The 18,317-nt window shown below is 40.8% G+C and overlaps 1 protein-coding gene across 1 annotated transcript; it reads left to right on the plus strand.

Annotated features, from left to right (window-relative positions):
* Positions 1-9,144: 9,144 nt before the first annotated feature.
* On the plus strand, positions 9,145-17,544 carry LOC145438797 (uncharacterized). The gene is made up of 6 exons (XM_080316144.1): positions 9,145-9,304; positions 11,214-11,344; positions 13,549-13,622; positions 15,181-15,246; positions 16,111-16,191; positions 17,217-17,544. Exons 1-6 carry the CDS (start codon positions 9,197-9,199, stop codon positions 17,351-17,353), a joined length of 597 nt encoding a protein of 198 aa, XP_080172270.1. The 5' UTR covers positions 9,145-9,196; the 3' UTR covers positions 17,354-17,544.
* Positions 17,545-18,317: the final 773 nt, after the last annotated feature.

The raw sequence follows: 18,317 nt of genomic DNA on the forward strand, positions 1-18,317 counted from the left end.
ATTAAATGAAAGAACTTTATCAATAACATTGGTGCGTATGTATGAGTAAGTGGTGTACATTATTAGCCTATTAATTACTTCGTTGAAGCACGGTTATTTAGCAACCTCAAGTAAAGATTGGCGCTACTTTATAGATTGGAATCGCTAATAAAGTCTGGTATGTATTCGTACCGAATTAAAAAACTCCTTTGATCAGATTCGTGCGATTTCCAATTAACGCTTTTTAACGGGAGGTGGCGATATTTTCCTGTGCCAGTCGCATTTATGTCGGAGAGATCTTATACAGGGACAGAATCATAAGGCGCCAGCCATTTAAGCACCCGAAAATCTATATCGAAGGCTTCGGAATATATGTTTCGGTTTTATGGCCATCAATCATTTTGGGAGCTCACTTTGCGGAGTCGCATAGCCTACTTTATATGCCTTCGTGCGTCCCGGAACGGAAATTGCCCGAATTAACACTCCCCAACCCCCATACTGAACTGACACCCCTGTCAATCAACCCAACTACCTGGGTTACTCTAGTGTATATACTGGCGTTGTTGTATTCTCATAATTGAGAATGCAGCTAAATTCAATTAGGGGTATTTGTTTCTGGATACCGATAATAAAATCACGTCGTGAATGGACGCTTAATCGCGCGAAGCGCGAAGAAAAATTTTTGGTTGCATTCATTTTCCCAAAATTCTGTAAGATTTATTGATTTGACGAAAATTTTCCTGAAATAGCGGGGGGGGGGCGATCGCCCTTTTCGCCCATCTCTGGCTACGCCACTGAACGCGGCTTGCCGCACTTATCGAGGCAAATGCACTTTAATTTGTAGAAGGTGAACGTATATTTGGTCGTCAAATCGCGATAGGCGATGGTGTTTTTCAGAGCGCGCGATGACATCTACGTTTCTAACGATGAGGTCGAATTTGTGCATCTAATAAGGATCGTTCGTTTGCTGAAATCAGCATCAGAACACTGTGCGAAATACATAGTAGTTATCAAATTTATTGGACTGTACAATCGGCCGGCAAGGTTGCGGTGATAACGAAATTGCAGACATGCCGAAAACCTGCAATAATTACAATTACAGGGTGCGCTAGTCATACCCAAATACCCAGATTCGGCAATGGCAACGAGCACAATTTGTTCAGGCGCAGGCACAAGTTTTATTCCAAAAGATACATAAACACAAACAATATTACACTCAGAGATTGTTTCTGTTTGGTGAAAGTGTTTCTGCAGGCCTGCATGCAGACGCGCCAAATCAAACCACCGACGATAGTGCACATTAGATATCGATGACCCATTTCACACACTAAAGATTCTCGCTAATTTGCTGTACGCAGCGTCGATAATACGAATTAGTGAATTGGCATTTCAAAAGGACGGGATTTCTAGTTATAAATGAGAAACTCGCTGGCTACGCACGTAGTGTTTTAATACCGACAACGCGCTGGTTAATGTCAGCCCGGAGCCTACTGCCTACGTAGGCCCCGATCAGCCAATCGAATTTGACCGTAAAATGGTGCACTTTTAATTATCCCCGTGTTATTGCAGTAAGAGGAATATGGGCGCATGCCGCGACCATATCAATAGAAATACATATCCTAAAGGTTTGAAATTCGATCCGCGATATCGTTGCGCTTGATAGAGTCCGTTCAAAATGAAGTTTATTCGAACATTGAAGGTTCCCGTTCAAACTAACCGAATAAATTCAGAATTTGGGCCACAGAGAATCTCGTGTTGCATCAATATTTGACAACGTAATTCAGCGCTCAGCACTGCACAATGCGCAGTATTAATAACAAATCAAACACTGACCAGTGACACCGAGGAATACGAGTGTATAAAACAGACAAGGATTAGTAGCCTACAGATGATAGCAAACGAGGAAGCGCGCATCTAATCAGTAATTCCTCAACTTGGATACAGCACATAGGGGTTCCAAGTCTGACACCGCAACCAGTAATTGCTCATTATAACGACGTTTGAGCTGCATTGTTACATTTCGCAATAAAAGTTGTTGGAATAATGAATATGCGCACTTTGCGCAGGAATGACTTTAAATTCGCAGGCATACATAAACACACTGTGCTATTTCGCGCCCCAAGCCTCCAATTAAAGGGACTATCACCGAACTAACTCAAGAATTATTTTGTCAACGAAAATTGGCGCAAATATAATTTAATTAAGAGAAGGAGAACGCGAATTCGCTCGTCTTGTCGAGAGAGAAGATGGGGTTTCTCAGCCCAAGCGTGTCGAAACGACGTCGTAAACGAGGTTGCTTCGATTGTATATAGCAGGGGTGGGCAATTATTTTACTCCGCGGGCCAAATGAGAAGTAGAAAATACGTTGGCGGGCCGAGTGAAAATTTTTAGCTATATTCTCCAGAGTATTTTAATTTCATTTCTAAATTACATTGTTAATATATGCTGCTCAGTGAATGTGTTCAGGTCAGGTAACGAGAAGGCGACGGTTAATTAAAAATATATATATTTGCCGTCATGATTCGAAATAATGTTAAACATGATACATTTCAACTCTTTTTAAACCCCTATCCACATTCTTCTATTAAGATTCTAAAACATAGGTTCTCAAACTTTTTTAGGCACGCCTCCCTTTATGATAATGAAAATTTCGCGCCCCTTATCATGATATCACAAAATTTTAAAAAGTGCAATCAGAATGTTAGCAGTCCCAACGGATATAGTTTGGTGACATTAGGCTTACCATACGTCCTCTTTTAAGAGGATTTGTCCTCTTTTTTGACTTTTTTGAAAGTGTCCTCGGAGGACGCCCTTTTGTCCTCTTTTTTGAGATTTTGTCCTCTTTTTTGAAAATTGAGGTCAGATATAGAGGAAATTGCGAGTGATATGCCGCAAAATAGCGCAGAAGTGAAGCTCCGGCGGGTAATTCGGATGAAAAGCGGTGATTTCAGCTCTGAGCGAAATGAAGACCTTTTTTTTTTTTTTTTTTTTTTTTTAGTCATCCACCAAGCAATGTGGAGTGAAAAACGTGTTGTTTTTGAGCTCTGAGCGGAAGTGATGACCTTTTTTTTTTTTTTTTTTTTTTGGTCAACCGACCGCAAAGTGGGAAAAATTCACCTGTTTTTGGGAATTCTACTCCGGTTTTGTATCTTGCAAATTTCTGAAAAAGTGTCCTCTTTTTGCATATTCAAAATATGGTAAGCCTAGGTGACATGGAAGTTTATGGCTGTTGATGAGTTAATTCTGAGATATCAAAAGTCGGACAATTACACAGAGCAATATAACTGTAAGCTGGGGGTAAATCGCGCGGTACGCGAAAAAAATAATCATTAAACTTCGGCTTCACGTCCACTACTGATGCTTTCACGCCCCCCCCCCAGTTTAAGAACCCCTGCACTGAATTGTATATGCAATAGAATACGAAGCTTATTTTCTTGGTCGCTGCCTTCCTAGCAGTGTGCACTGTGCAGCTTTAGTAGCCTTGATGTTGAGCGAAGCTTGCAGTTTTTCTGAACTCTGCCCTCCATTGACCGAGTGTTTCGTGTTTTTTGTCATAAGAGCGACATTAAATAAAATCGTTAATCTCGGCGACATGCTCTGCACACACTAGAAGGAATAAGGTCTTACCCCTGACTCCAACAAACAAATACTTGGTGCGTTGAAATCTAAACCTTCCTTGAATTTCAGTTTGCGGGTTTCTTTTTTGGCACGCTCGTTAATCCATTATGGGCGATAGATATAATGAGGGCTGGGCATAATGATTCGAGTACTCGAATCTGAATCGAGTAGTAATTTGAATGATTCGAGTCGAGTAGTAAAATACGATTTTTTCGAGCACTGAAATTATACGCTCCTCGCCGCTGAAAGTTAATTCATCAACAAGAATTATAATTTCGGTACTAATTTTCACAGTTGAGACCTTGAAACCTCCAATGGCCGTACCGTAGCATACAATGCATATCGTACAAAGCTACAAACGTTACTGGGAATAACACATTTCTTAAGTCATGATCATTCCACAACATTGCCACCAAGTGAAATGAAATCAGTGTGGTCCAAAAATACCCAGCTATCTTTAATGTGTTGGATAACGGGCATTATACTATTTGTGGTGGCTTAAAAAAGGTACATATTTGTACTTTGACATACTACATTCGGTTATGACGTCATACTGAGTGATACTCGATTACTCGACTCGACTCGAAGCAGAATACGTGATTCAGAATCGAATCACCAGTGTACTCGATTTTGCCCAGCCCTAGATATAATGAGTCATATAGTAATCGCGAGCACTGATTGACTTGATTTACGAATTAAGGATTTGGAAACGTATCACGTAACAATTTGAGACACATGCCGTATAATGCGTAATGTGACAATCGCAACAACGAAGGTTTGGATTTGGATCAAACTACAGGGAAAGAGTGATTTCGTGTAACTCCAATTGCTACTCGTATTTTGCCATATTGACTTTATTTGGAATTTGGATTACGCATGCGAGGTACGTACGCAGCGTAATCGTGGCTTATTAATGAACAGGCTTCAAAGTAAACGAATTTCCTGTTAAGTTGATACAGCCTACGGTTTTAGTCATTCAAAAAGCATGTTTCATGTCTTGAATTCCAAGCAACCTTTCGCGGGCCGCACAGAATGGCTTCGCGGGCCGCATGTGGCCCGCGGGCGGCACTTTGCCCAGGTCTGCCATAGTCAATGACGGATCTAATAACATATCTGTATAATTGTAGGAGTGCGTGTTTATTAGCACCCCATGCGGTGTTTGTGACGACACGAAGTAATCCCATTCTTCTGAAGTATTTTTTCGCGACGTTGTCAATGTGCATTTTATACGTCAACAACTTATCAAAAGTTATACCAAGATACTTGAAGTTGTCAACAAGGGTGATTTGATTTCCGTCAATGTGCAAGTACACATCGGGAATTTTTCTTTTTCTAGTGAAGATCATTGCTACAGACTTCGTTTTTGAGAGGACGAATCCCCATTTACTACACCATTCCTATACCGACTCTAGAGACCTCTGAAGTGATGAAACGATCGTCGGTATACCGAGCCCGTTCTCCCAGATGGCACAGTCATCCGCGTAAATACCACCGTTGCTTCGAACAGTGAGTAATCACAAAAAATCAATACCGAAATACACTACCTGCAGGTATTCCGCGAATGATGCTTATTCATATTCAGCCAATCAATGAAATGAAGCTGAAAATTTCGAGAAAACTTTTGTAACAAAGCAAGTACAATTTTTGAGATTGTCAATACGGTGCATTCTCGTTAAGTGTTGATGCTTTTTATGCTGCCAGCGCCATGCATTGAGTGAACCGAAATTGAAATGCAAAGAATTTCAACCGAAGATGTTATTATGACTGTACTTTGGCACAGTGTCGACCCAAAATTATACCATTGGCGGTGCATACTTGAATAACCCTTGAAGGGGTAAAATTTGCGTTACAGTAACTTGCAAATGTGAGTCTGTAATGATGGTATTTACTACCATCCTCGTGCCTCGCGCTAATCGAACAGTTATTACGAAAATATGATGATTGTTTAGCGAAAGAAAGCAGAAATTCAATTTGACATCATTTTACCAGCCTGTCGCGGTCTCAGACGGGCTGATATACTGTATGTATGCCACTACACCAGCTTCCAAAACAGGCTTATGGTTACGTAATAATTATAGTGCGAAAATATTAATTCACTACAGCTTGTGAGAACTACGATTAGAGGTGCGTCGTCGGTTAAACAAGTTTTTACAATTGGGTCGCAACTATAAACTTTATACTGCCCTTGAATTTCCTATTAGGTTTATATGAATTATTCCACGTCAGAACAATTTACAATTTTTCATGATTTCCATTCGCACTCATCCGGATTTTCATTCGCACTACCTTCGCCATTCGCACTGCATTTTTTTTTCATTCGCACAAGTGCGTACCATCACACAGGTTGAAAAGCACTGGCTTATATTGTTTTGTGTAAATCTTGATGACAGATGAAAATGCACCTCGATATTGCACGCATACAGTTTTCTTTCGTTTCCATTCGTGAAATGAAGACTCGGAATAAATCTGAAGTGGGAAATGAAGATAAAACGGTTGGAAACCACTGGTTTACAAGGTTGAAATTGCGGACTTATGATAACCCACCAAAAACGTATCTATAATGAGCTACATAGGCGAGCAATCATGAACACAAGTGTGCCTGCCGAATTGTTTTCATTTAATAAAGGGGCAGCACGATCTAAACATGATGCGGTTTCAAATTACGGCTGTAAGTGTGAAAGACCTTCTTGCAGCAGTCATCATCCTCGGAAATCCACCGTATTCGATATGCAGCTAAAAGATATTGTAAAAGTACAATTCCAGTAATCGATCTCATGATTTACTAGGAGATTTCGTGTTTCAGTCTAGAACAGTGGTTCTCGACCTGGGGTCCGCGAAGCATTTTCAGGGGGTCCGCAAAACCTCGAAATATGGAAAATGGTTGATAACCTAATTTGTTCTTTTTACATTAGAAAAATCACGAGACAGTTTCGCTTCGTAACTACAAAAACTTGATACTTCACATAAACAGAAGGGCCGTCTGAGATGATATATTGTACTGTGCAAACTCATTTTAATTTCAAAATTGCCAATAGCCTACTGATGCAAACATGTTGCAGTTTAGATGTTTTGTTGGGGTTTTGAAAAAATTTGATTTCAAAAATCCATTTTCTCCTGTAACATTCACAGCCGCTATTCCAGCATAACTTCAAGACGAGCTGCTACATAGAAATTACTATGCTGGATGATATGTTCACTAAAAATGTGTATCTCAATTTTGATGTCATCGTGGCCATGATGTCAAATATGTTGCGATCATACTCAAAGGTGTCGTCGGAAGCGTCGCGCGTTATTATTACATCCGCCGCCGCCTATCTCTGTGGAAATGGATTTTCGGCACTTGTTCATATCAAATCGAATGCGGGGATTTTCAGGATACGACCGCGTATTTCAAAAATATACAATGCCGCGGTACATTTTGATCTGTTATCGCTACCGCTAAAATCTGTAACAATTCCACACGGACAAGCTTAAAGTGCGTTCGTGCCAGTAGAAAGTCGTATAGCAGAATGCTCTATAGCTAGGGATGGTGTGAACCTCTGAAAGGTTCGGGTTCGTGTGAACTTGAACCTTTTTGAAAGGTTCTGTGTGATCGCGAACGTGAATCTCATGACGTCACGTGACGTCATATTGCTAATTCGAACCTTACATTTCAGTAAAGTGATAGCAAATATTAATGTTCGTACACGATATCTATTAGCAACGACTCGAGCCACATAATGCCATAATGCTGAAGTACATATTGACGTTTTAAACGTCGCCAAAGGTATCAACTGGGACAATCAAATGATATAATAATACCATAAAATCAATATCTTCCGTCGCTTCGCCGATAATTTCGACGAGCTTACGCCTTAACGGTCAAGGCCAGACCGGACAATGAATTCGGCGTTTGAGTATTGCTGTGTAGATACTGAGCAGAGTGTAAAACGGGTTTCTGTACTTGCTACCGACATTACACCTTTAACAAGATATACAGCAGTAGCCAACACCCCAATCGCACGGATTTGGTTTTTATGATACAATATACTTATGAAATCAAGATTGACCCCGTACGCCTGCTAGATAAGACAGCATTATCAAATTCACTGATTGATTGAATAAGCATGATTTGCTGGCTACCTACTCGTAATGTATTTCGCTCTTGAAGTTGTGCGATTGCGGGTCAAGCTCATAGTAGAAACTATGAGAGTCACTAAATATTCACAAACGGAAAGCTGGATATTTCGAGCACAATTTCGTAACAAAGCAAGTAAAATTTTTGAGATTGTCAAGCTGCATGCTCGTTTAGTGTTGATTATTTTTATGCTGCCAGCGTCATGCATAGTGGCTCGCAGTTGAAATGCAATAAATTTCAACCAATGATGTTATATAATGAAGTGAAAATTGTAATATATGAAAAGGTTCACAGTGCAGAACCTACTAAGGTTCGTTTGTGAACGTGATCCTCTATAAAATTCCCGAGGTTCACTTCACACACACAGAACGCGAACGTGAGACTCACTTTCACACCATCCCTATTATATACCAGAGCAGCCCGATGTGTTGAACGGTTGCCCGACATATGAGCATGCGACACAATGGAAAACGACAGTTCAGCATGGAACACATCAGCATGCGTCACTTCAGCATGAGACTGTATAACCCAAAAACTTACCCTAAGCCGAAACATAGCCTAACCTAACCTAACCTAGCCTAACCTAACCTAAACCCTAACCCTAACCCAACCATAAATCCAACCCTAACCTACCCCTAACCCGTAATTTAACCCACATGCTCAAGTGCCGCATGCCAAATTGTCGCATGCCGAAGTCTCGCATGCTGTAATGTCGCATGCTAATATGTCCACGGACCGTGTTGAACGACTACTTTATCGTGTGTTAAGGTTGACTGGCAACAGCGCTACCCTATCGTCATAGATTATGGGATGGTAGCATACTTCTTCGCCCCGATGTGCCACCTTGTGAAAGTGCAGACAATCCAGAGCCGTGCACTTCGTCTTCACCTATATGCGCGCTACAAACAAGCTGCTTGTAATGAGATGCCTCTTGGTCTTCGTCATATTCAGCTGGATTTGTATTGGGTGAATAGATTCTCCGACACCGTTTTCAATTCGGTTTTACCCTCGCTGTTTGATGACACAGAGTGGATACTGCACGTTTTGACTCTCGTTTGATATGAAAGGTTAAACTCCTATACATCAGCGTTTTACATCGGTAATCCGAGTATGCAAATACGAATTCATGATGATCTCAAAACTGCCAAAAATAAAATCAAGTGTTTTGAAGTGATGAAAATTCAAATAAAATTATTCTGATTTTAAGTTGCAGGCTGGGATGTGTGTGGTACCCAGCCTATACCGTCGGAAGTCGGCAATCTCGTTCTGTTCTGTGATATGATAGGATCATGCATCCGAAAACCAAGACGTGACCACACTATATAAATAACAACAATGACGTAACACCAATGCACTTGTCTTTCTAACAAGGGAACCACGTTCTATTACATAGACATGTTCCATGAACACTATATAAATGTAGTGCTCTAAATTATAATCATATACTATTGCTACGTTGTTGTTACATGCACCGAAGCTGGGATGGCGTTATTTATTGTATTTGGCGTTCTCATTGCCTCTTCCGGAAGCTTCGCCTGCGATACGAGTGCTCCGTTACCAAAACTGGACCAGCCGTTTGATTGGGGCAAGGTAAACACGCGCACATTTTAACGAAATTTGACGGAATATACATATCATTGTCAAATAATTCTATAAAAGTTTTACCTACATGGTAGGCTATAGAATTATTGTATATCCGGGCTTATTTAGATACAACCAGTATGACTAGGTCATTTCCTCTCAGGTTGTATACGTGGAACGCATCATTTAGATCAGTGAAAACTCTTGAGTTGTGATCACGCGTCACGATTCAACAGCTATACTTACATATCAGGCTTCCCTGCCCCCGTAGGGATTAAATCGTATGCCCATTTCCGATATTCCTCATCAAATTACGGCAATTTCCTCTCCAGTACAAATGAACATGGTATATGACAGGGGTTCTTAAAGTATGGATCGTGACCCATGTATAAATTTGGGTCGCGTCCGCACATGTGACATTCGCTGAATTTTTTGCAACAAAAAATTCTTCGCGCGTTATTCTGTAAGCAGTTAGTGCATTTTGGTCACATTTTTTAGTGTTCTAGCCGATAATGGAGTCACACAGAAAAGTAGATATCACAATATGGCTTGATCATGAAAGCGAGCCGACCTCAGTATTACACAAATTCGCTAGATGTCCGACATCGGTTTCTACGGAAAGCTCCTAACTGGCGCGGGTATTACTCGGGAAGGGCAGAGGGAGCTCAAAACCGTAACTGTAACTGCCCACCTGATATAGTCTGACCACGTATAATTTACAGAATTTTATCTAATTTTGATCACAATTTTAAAAGAATGCTATATTTCTTGTCACCGTCGGAGACCGTTGTTATGCTTTAGTAAAGAGGTGTTAAACGAGCGTGTGCGGGTTTTCTAGTAGAAATATGTATTTTGGGATCGAACCTTTCCGCACCGGGATGTATGAAAACGTGAAGTTTTGCTCTAATGCGAGGCTTGCGAATATTAACCAGATTAACTTTCGGACTCCCGTAAGGCGAAGATGAGCAACGCCTCCGCTAGCAAACTGCGTTCGCATGTTCCCCAGGGTCGACAGCCCCACGTTCAAGTGCTGTTCATGTGACACCCTTCCCCACTTCGATCGTCAAAGTTCTCATTTGAATATTGGCTACTGCCACCAATGGAGACGCAACTGTTCCTTGGAGCGACCGGATGCCCGCGCGCACCGAGTTGTTGCCCCTGATGTTCAATCAAAGTTGGAGTTTCATTGATGGACTTCACGAAGTCGTTTCGAACCCCCGTTTATATCTTCCTTGCATCATAATTTGTGTGGTGTTGTGATGGCCATTGACACTATATATAACAACATTAAGGTCACTCAAACTCACTTGATTTTCTAGCGAGTGGACCACGTTTTATGCTTGATAATAATAATGTGCAAAATCGGCAAGCCTATACAAATGGAGCGCTCTCTGAATTATGAGATTATATTGCTACTACGTCGTCGTTAAATACACCGAAACTAGGATTGCAATATTTATTGTATTTGATATTCTCCTTGCATCGTCGGGAAGCTTTGAATGCGATACGAGTTCTCCGTTACCAGCCGTTCGATTCGGACATGGTAAAAGCGCTAACATACGAAATTTGGCGGAATATACATATCGTTGGCAAATATTCCTGTAAAAGTTTCAGCTCAAGGGAATAGAATTATTGAAATCCGGGCTTATGTAGATGCATCCAGTGTGACCAGGTCAGAGAATCTCCCTATATCCTCTTAGGTTTTCAACGTGGAGTACGTGATGCTCTTCTCATTGGTGGCGTCGGAATTGTTTCCAACACGATTCACACCCTTTTTCGCGTCATTTAGATCAGACTCTTGAGATGCAGTCTCGCATTACGATTCCAAGAGCTACTTCGCTATCCGGCAACCCGTGCCTAACAGAGATTATAGGTATATCATATATTCCTCGTTACATTGCGACAATTTCCTCTCCAGTACAACGGAACATGGTATATGACGATCACGACCTTCGATCCGTCCTCTCTCAATTTTGCGTGCGTGGTAGCCGAACAGCTTCCATCCATCATGAGCGAACGTGGTGATGACGCACAGGTCATCTACAACAAGTCAGTATGTCTTAGTTAAATACCTTCAATAAATATTACATACTAGCACATGATAGACTAGACGAAATCTTGAACTGCTCCTATTCTAGCGAGTAGATAGAATGCCTGCAGACCTTCTCTGTTTCATTATAATCGAGCTAACTTATCGGCGAAACAAGCATGCTAAAGGAACTCAGGATACGACATCACATAGATTATTATGTATGGGACATTTTGAAGCATATATACGAAAACATTTAACATATATATACTTAATGTTGCATTTAAAACAAAAATCAATTTAAAACAAGCATGTTTAAAACAAGGCCCTTATTTAAAACACCTTTTTATTGATTTTATTTATCCATGCCGTCACAAACATTTAGTTGTGACGTCACAGTGGATTGGCATTGACAAGTAAAAATATAAGGTAAATATGGCTCCTTCGACGAAAAAGGCTTCCGACCTCTGTCATAACAAACCAAAAATATATTCAACCAAGACTACATCGTTATGCAGCATTTTTACGGTCGGCTGTCATCATCATCTGAACACCCATTCCGTACCAATGATCTATACCCGCGTGCTAAAACTGTTTCGACGATTTCGAGGGTTCCAGCCACCCCACATCGTATGCGTCGACTATTTTGAGTGCAAAACGTCCGTAGGCTCATTTAACATAGTATTTACACAACCAGGGCATAATTACACAAAAACATTTTTTAAAGTCATTTGTTTTAAAACATTGTTTAAACCAGGGGTCGCCAACTCAAAACGGGTCGCGGGCCACTTTTCAAATTTCGTAGAGGCCGCGGGCCGCATGAATTCTATATCGATCTAAAATAGGCAACCACGTTCTAAAACTCTACGTCAGTACGACGCTGAGCTATTTTGAACTGTGAGCTGTGCACGATACGTGGAAACGCTTTTCAGCGACTAAGGAGTCGATATTGGGACTAGGGAGATCCGTTACTAGCTGACATACCATCTCCACGTAAAGTTTGATCTTGTGGGAAAGCCCTAAGCCAGTGGTTCTCTAACTTTTTTAGACACGCCCCCCTTTATGATACTGAAAAATCGTCATATCACAAAATGCAACCAGGAAGCTAGCAATCCCAACGGCTAGTTTGATGGCATGGAAGGTTATGATTGATGATGAGAGAGCTCTATAAGATGAATTCCGGCCTATACACAGAGCAATAACGATGAATTAGAGGTAAATCGCGCGAAGCGCGAAAAAATTTTCAGTTGAGCGCAGCTCCGCCTCCCCTTCTGATGCTTTCGCGTTCCCCAGTTTGTAAACCACTGCCCTGAGCCGTTTTCTATGCGTCTTGGTCTTGGCGGTGTTTGGGCCATTGCAAGTCAAGGCAATATGCCCATTCATATCAGCTGATTCTCCCTTGATGGAATGCTGTTGCCATCACCAGAGCCGTTTTGGCTAGTGACGAATAGTGATGTTGGGCACAGGAGAATAGCTTATTTTGAAACAACACAAAACAAGTTGAGACTGTAGTCAATTTTAGCATTTCAAATTGGTTTTCTTAGTTTTTTTCTGAAATCTCAAATCAGGTCGCGGGCCGCAGAATATGACTTTGCGGGCCGCATGCGGCCCGCGGGCCGCGTGTTGGAGACCCCTGGTTTAAACTGTGTTAACCTATATATACTATCAAATCGGGAATATATTGATAGATATAAACTAGCCATATTTCCTCGTTCACATGTGAAAGCAATTATTTTGTATAATTTATGATAGAACTGTGTGGTTTTGATTTCGGGAGTCATCGTGAATAAATTTATCTAAAGATTCACCGTCGGAAAGTCTTCCACTGATATCAATCAAACGATTTTCAATTAAATAATTGTTGATATGCGAGATTGTGAGAGTAATATATTTGTCGCAAAGATTTGTTGCACTTCCATGATTGCGGTGAATTTGAAAGTTTCTAAAACATACAGCCCCCCTCGCTAATGACTGGAACAGGGAACCCCAACCTGGTTGCAAACCCAGCACCCAGTAATTTTTTTGCAATTAGAGTTGTAACTTCATTTGAAGGCTATATTCCGCTTTTAGCAGTGCTCAGTGCTCAATAAGGCTGCGAAATACCAGCTTCAAGAATATTAAGTGTATAAGTGAATGCGTTATTGACTGCGTATTAGGGCCGAAGTATACGATGCCGGATATATCTGTTCGTCGTATGCAAATTTAAGCCTATTTTTGGTTTCAGTGGTCTACGGAAGAATGTTCATTGGCATTTGATTGATGGAAAGAATGGATATGTCCGACATACCAATGAAGGCCGTAAGTAGATTCATTCTTGAGTTAATGATATCCCATTAGTTGTCCATACCTTAATTGTTTCGAAATTTATCTGCATATATATCTCTACAACAGGGGTGGTCAACCCACATGTGGCCCGCGATAACGTTTGGAGTGGCCAGAGCGGTAATTTTCGGAATTAGTTATATTATCAATCATGAATTACCAAGTAATTTATTGTGAAGTTGCAAGTTCAACCGCAAAAAGTTGGATGTTGATGACTAAAAATGCAAGCTCCTACTTGACTAGTTTTTGTTCGCGCTTCGTGCGTCTCAGAAACAGAATTGAGTCTAACTGTATTCTCGATTATGAGAGAACGGAATATTACCAGTATCACCTGAGGCCGTTGGGATGACTCTGTCTAGAGATGTTCAGCCGCGGGACCGACATTTGCCGTCAGCCATTTCCGAGCCCGGACACTCCATGATATACAAAATGTAGACAAACACGATATTCCATGGTAGAAATGTGACCCGCAATACGTGCAATATGAATATATATGCAAGTACCGATATTATTGATCGAATTCATTAATCACGAAGTCTTCATTACGTATATGTCAGCGATTTTTGTGCGTAGTAAGATAAGTCTTGCGTTCACCTCTACCTGGTGAACCTGGAGGTAAATCGAGCGGAGCGAGAAAAATATTTTCAGTCGAATAATTCGTTACAAATAATCAAGTTCAATATTACCACGTACGATGTACATATATTAGCGACTTTGGTGTCTAGTGCCGCCTTATTTCCTCACTTGTTCTGGGCTCAAGCGTACCTGGCCATAAGCGAAAAAAAACAATCGCGCGGCCCCATTTTAAGCCACTAAATCCTCTTATTTAAGATCCGAAAGACATAGCATATGTGGCACGAGCCTATAAGGAAATATTTTCTTTCTCCATAACGTTTTGTTTTTCTAGGCTCTCTGTACACATGCCATACAGGCCATGAAAGCATTAGCTAACACCTACACGCATTCACCAGTCACTCCTAATTCAGAGACAGATTCTGATCGGTGCATAATCTAGTGTCGGTGTATGGGGGGTGCAAAGCAACTATATGTCATTTAAAATCGTACAGTATATATTCGGAATATTGCCGTTGTTTAAGCTTGAGAGTTTCAGCCCTTATTAAATTCATTCCGTGTTCAAGAAACTTCACATCTCTCAGGACGCTTCACGCCCCCTGCATATGCTTTCATGCCCCCAAGGGGAGAGCGCGCCGCAGTTTGAAAACCACTGCTCTAACTAAAAGGTCATCAATTCTCAAGTGGCCCGCGCGATGGTTTGGAAAACCGCATGTGGCCCTTTCGCTAAAAAGGTTGGCCACCCCTTCTCTATGACGAACATGAGTATTCGGTACCCTTTTCGCATGGTAGACGCAATGGTATAATAGCCTACAGAGCAATTCATTGCTTTACGGTATCGGCAAGAGACCAATGCCGTCGCACAATAACAAACATATCTCCGAATTTGCCAAGTCACCTAGAGATCTTCATTTAAATATCTTCACAGTATGAATCCATTGACGCATTTTCCTAATTTCAGCGGACGAGATCGCAGCCGTTGACTTTGATGAAAATGGAAACTTCAACTTGGAATCAGCAAAGACAGGCAAAATATTATTATTAATTAGTATGAATTCCCTCATAGCAGCATTACGCTCACTTTTAAATGATAGATATCACACTTTTGATTATGTACAGAATAGACGGTGATGGCTATCTAACGATCGCAATCAGCTTTAGGCAGATCGCACATAAATATTGTGATCACAGGTTATATAATTGCGCACAACCTAACCCTATCTGCGTGTTAACTTTGCTTCTAGTCAACAGAGAAACTACAGTGTGATTTTGTCAACAGGTCACAAGACTGAAATTAAATCCGATTCCGGAAACTAAGTCGAAAGCCACCTAATTGCGAGCACAAATTTATTTCAAGTATTAGTGGAAAACAGAAGTAATAGAATAGAAGTACTCGAGTATGTAGTTTGAGAAAGTCGAATGATATGTGGCGTCGCAGAATTTTTATTAGTCAATCGTTTTGTATTCAAGACAAAAAATATGAAGTTTTACAAATCCATCCAAATATTTGATAAAATCTGAATCTGTATAAGTCTAAGTGAAAGTACTCTAAAAACATGAGCGCTTGGGTAACTATACTGGATGTAGTCAAAACCCATTCGAGTTTTTCGAACAGCAGTAGTAGGCTACTTCGTTATTGACCTTATCTGCTTAGGACAGACACTAACGATTGTAATGCAAACCTATCCAGTGTCAACCACTTCTTCAGAATGATGCAGTACTTATGGTATAGGGTCACATTGCTGCATTGTGCAAAGAGACGCTCGAACGTTACCAAATACCGTTCAGGATTGTATTCTTTGATAAATATGTACTTGTACATGCATAACCGCGGTGCTGCGCGGCTGCAACTAATTTCTGATTTATTCCTTACGAAATTATTGTACTTTAGAAGAACAGATGAAGCATGTTCTTTTGACGGATATTGGAGATTACAAACACTATCTGGCAAATATCCAATGCACACGCGAAGGTATGAAAGTTGAAAAGCTTAAGATGCGATATGCGAATCCTATGTGATGCATTTTATTATCCGTACTGTGGCTTCAAGTATATCAATATAAGGAGTTGGCAATCACTTACCAGCGTGCAATATACGGCCCACAAGGAAAATCGCGCTGGTGCCTATTACTGTCCAATGTGTTCATCACTACTGTCTACTAGGCGTATACTAACCCTTTGTACTGTGAATATATGAAGTTCAACTAGTTTTTAATGGTCACCTATGTCAAAATTGCTATAACACAAGTGTCCCCAATCAAGGAAACGTATATGTAGGGCATGCATACATAGAACTGATGGGCTATGGGCCTAATGTAATTACAAGTATCCAGATTAGCTCTGTGTTCGCGTCATCAATGTAACTAAAGGGGCACTGCGCTCTCGATATGATGTGGCTCGAAGTGTGAAACAAATTGACAGCTGTCATTTTTTCAGAAAGCCGCCGTGTTCGAACTGCAGCTAAAAGATTCTTTTATGTTTTGTTGCACTTCATCAATCTCAGTGATATCAAAGCCTCGCGACATCGCTTCATAACGCTTTTCGAAACTTCTGCCCCTCATTTTGTCGCTTTTGCTCAATCGCTGTCGATGTTATTAAAAGGCAATTCTTTATGGAGGTCGGCTCATATTACCCAAACATTTCGTAAAGGCGTACCTCGATATTCGATACCCTTCAGATTGATGAAGTGCAGTCGAACCACTTGTGAATTGCTTTTCGCTTCAGTTTGAATGTTGTGTCAAAATGTTCTACATAGGCTACCTTCCACTTTAATTCGAAATCCTACCATATTTCGAGTCCCTTGAAGACGCAACAGATATTTGTCATGCAGGATCCATCATTTTTGGTAAACCTAAACATACCTGGCAGCGCAGTATTGTTTTTGTGAGTCTAGTTGCTTTCCATATCATACTGGTCCAATACATTCAACACTGCTGCGAAATAGATAATTAAGCTGCACTATCGTTTTGCGCAATTCAACCTTATCGTCTGTTGTAGGATGGATCGTGCGGATCTTCACCGACGTAAAAACGGTATCGGCTGAGCTGTTATTGCGCATATGGAACGATCTATTGCAACACGGAGTGGCTGCACCACTGCGACTCAGTCGTTGTGCAGATATTGATGATATTTGAGTAGCTACTCATTTTTAGTGTCGTGTGTAAGGACGTGTAACCGACTATGATGTAAATTCGAAACATGCCACACTAATGATACAACAAAGGCTATTCAATATTTCTTTGTATATCATGCATTTACATGTTATATGCTACGAGTTCGAATATACTTATTTATATCACGAAATACCAGAAATATTGAAACAACATATTAGAATTGGACAGATATCGACATGACATTCTTGTCTATCGAGTGCTTATTTATTACTACGTCGAACTGTAGTCGAAGCTTCCTAGCATACGTTGAGAGTGTCCCTTCTAGGACATAGGTATCTGAGTGTTTCCTTTAGTAGTCAGTTCCATGAAACATTGTCCCATTGCCGATTAAGGCAGATGGAGAGGATGAATGGAGGTATTACATCGAAGAAACGAAAAAACGATGTTCCACTACCAGCAGCGATGATGACTCTTCGATTAGGAGTATAAATAAAAAAAAACATGCTATAGTCTGCGTCAGCAGTTGCCCCCAGCATATAATTCTCAGCTCAAAAATACGTGTCTGAGACCAGTGAAACATGCTCATCATATCCGTTCTACAGACTCCTCGTGTAATAAATACTTTTAAACCTAGCCAATTGTGGGTGCAGTATTGCCTAAATCCAGAGACCCCGCAAATGGAGTGGTCACCATCAGCAACCAAGTATACTGCTATACTTGTCCACAGTATAGGCTCATCTATTTACACAAGTAATCTTGTTTGTATACTATTTATATACTTCAACGGATTTTGATGATGATGATGCACGTCAATTATGACGCCTTGCTGCAGTCTAAGTCAAAAATCATAAATAAGTCATAAAAATAATAATCAAATAAAAATAAGTCACAAATCCTAAGTGCCTAAGTCAGAGGTCTCAAACTCAAATGTGCTCGCGGGCCAGTTCTCCGGTTTTGACGACGCCGCGGGCCGCAGCATTTATAG

This window comes from Botryllus schlosseri, chromosome 5 (genome assembly GCF_051294905.1).
Source record: "Botryllus schlosseri isolate E-star chromosome 5, Bs_hap1, whole genome shotgun sequence".
Classification (NCBI taxonomy): Eukaryota; Metazoa; Chordata; class Ascidiacea; order Stolidobranchia; family Styelidae; genus Botryllus; species Botryllus schlosseri.

Bases quoted from the DNA above. Each gene is read 5' to 3' on its own strand.
- LOC145438797 (XM_080316144.1), top strand. From the start codon at position 9,197: ATGGCGTTATTTATTGTATTTGGCGTTCTCATTGCCTCTTCCGGAAGC. The intron at 13,623-15,180 runs GTAAGTAGATTC...TCCTAATTTCAG, and splicing joins CCGACATACCAATGAAGGCC to CGGACGAGATCGCAGCCGTT. The intron at 16,192-17,216 runs GTATGAAAGTTG...CGTCTGTTGTAG, and splicing joins TATCCAATGCACACGCGAAG to GATGGATCGTGCGGATCTTC.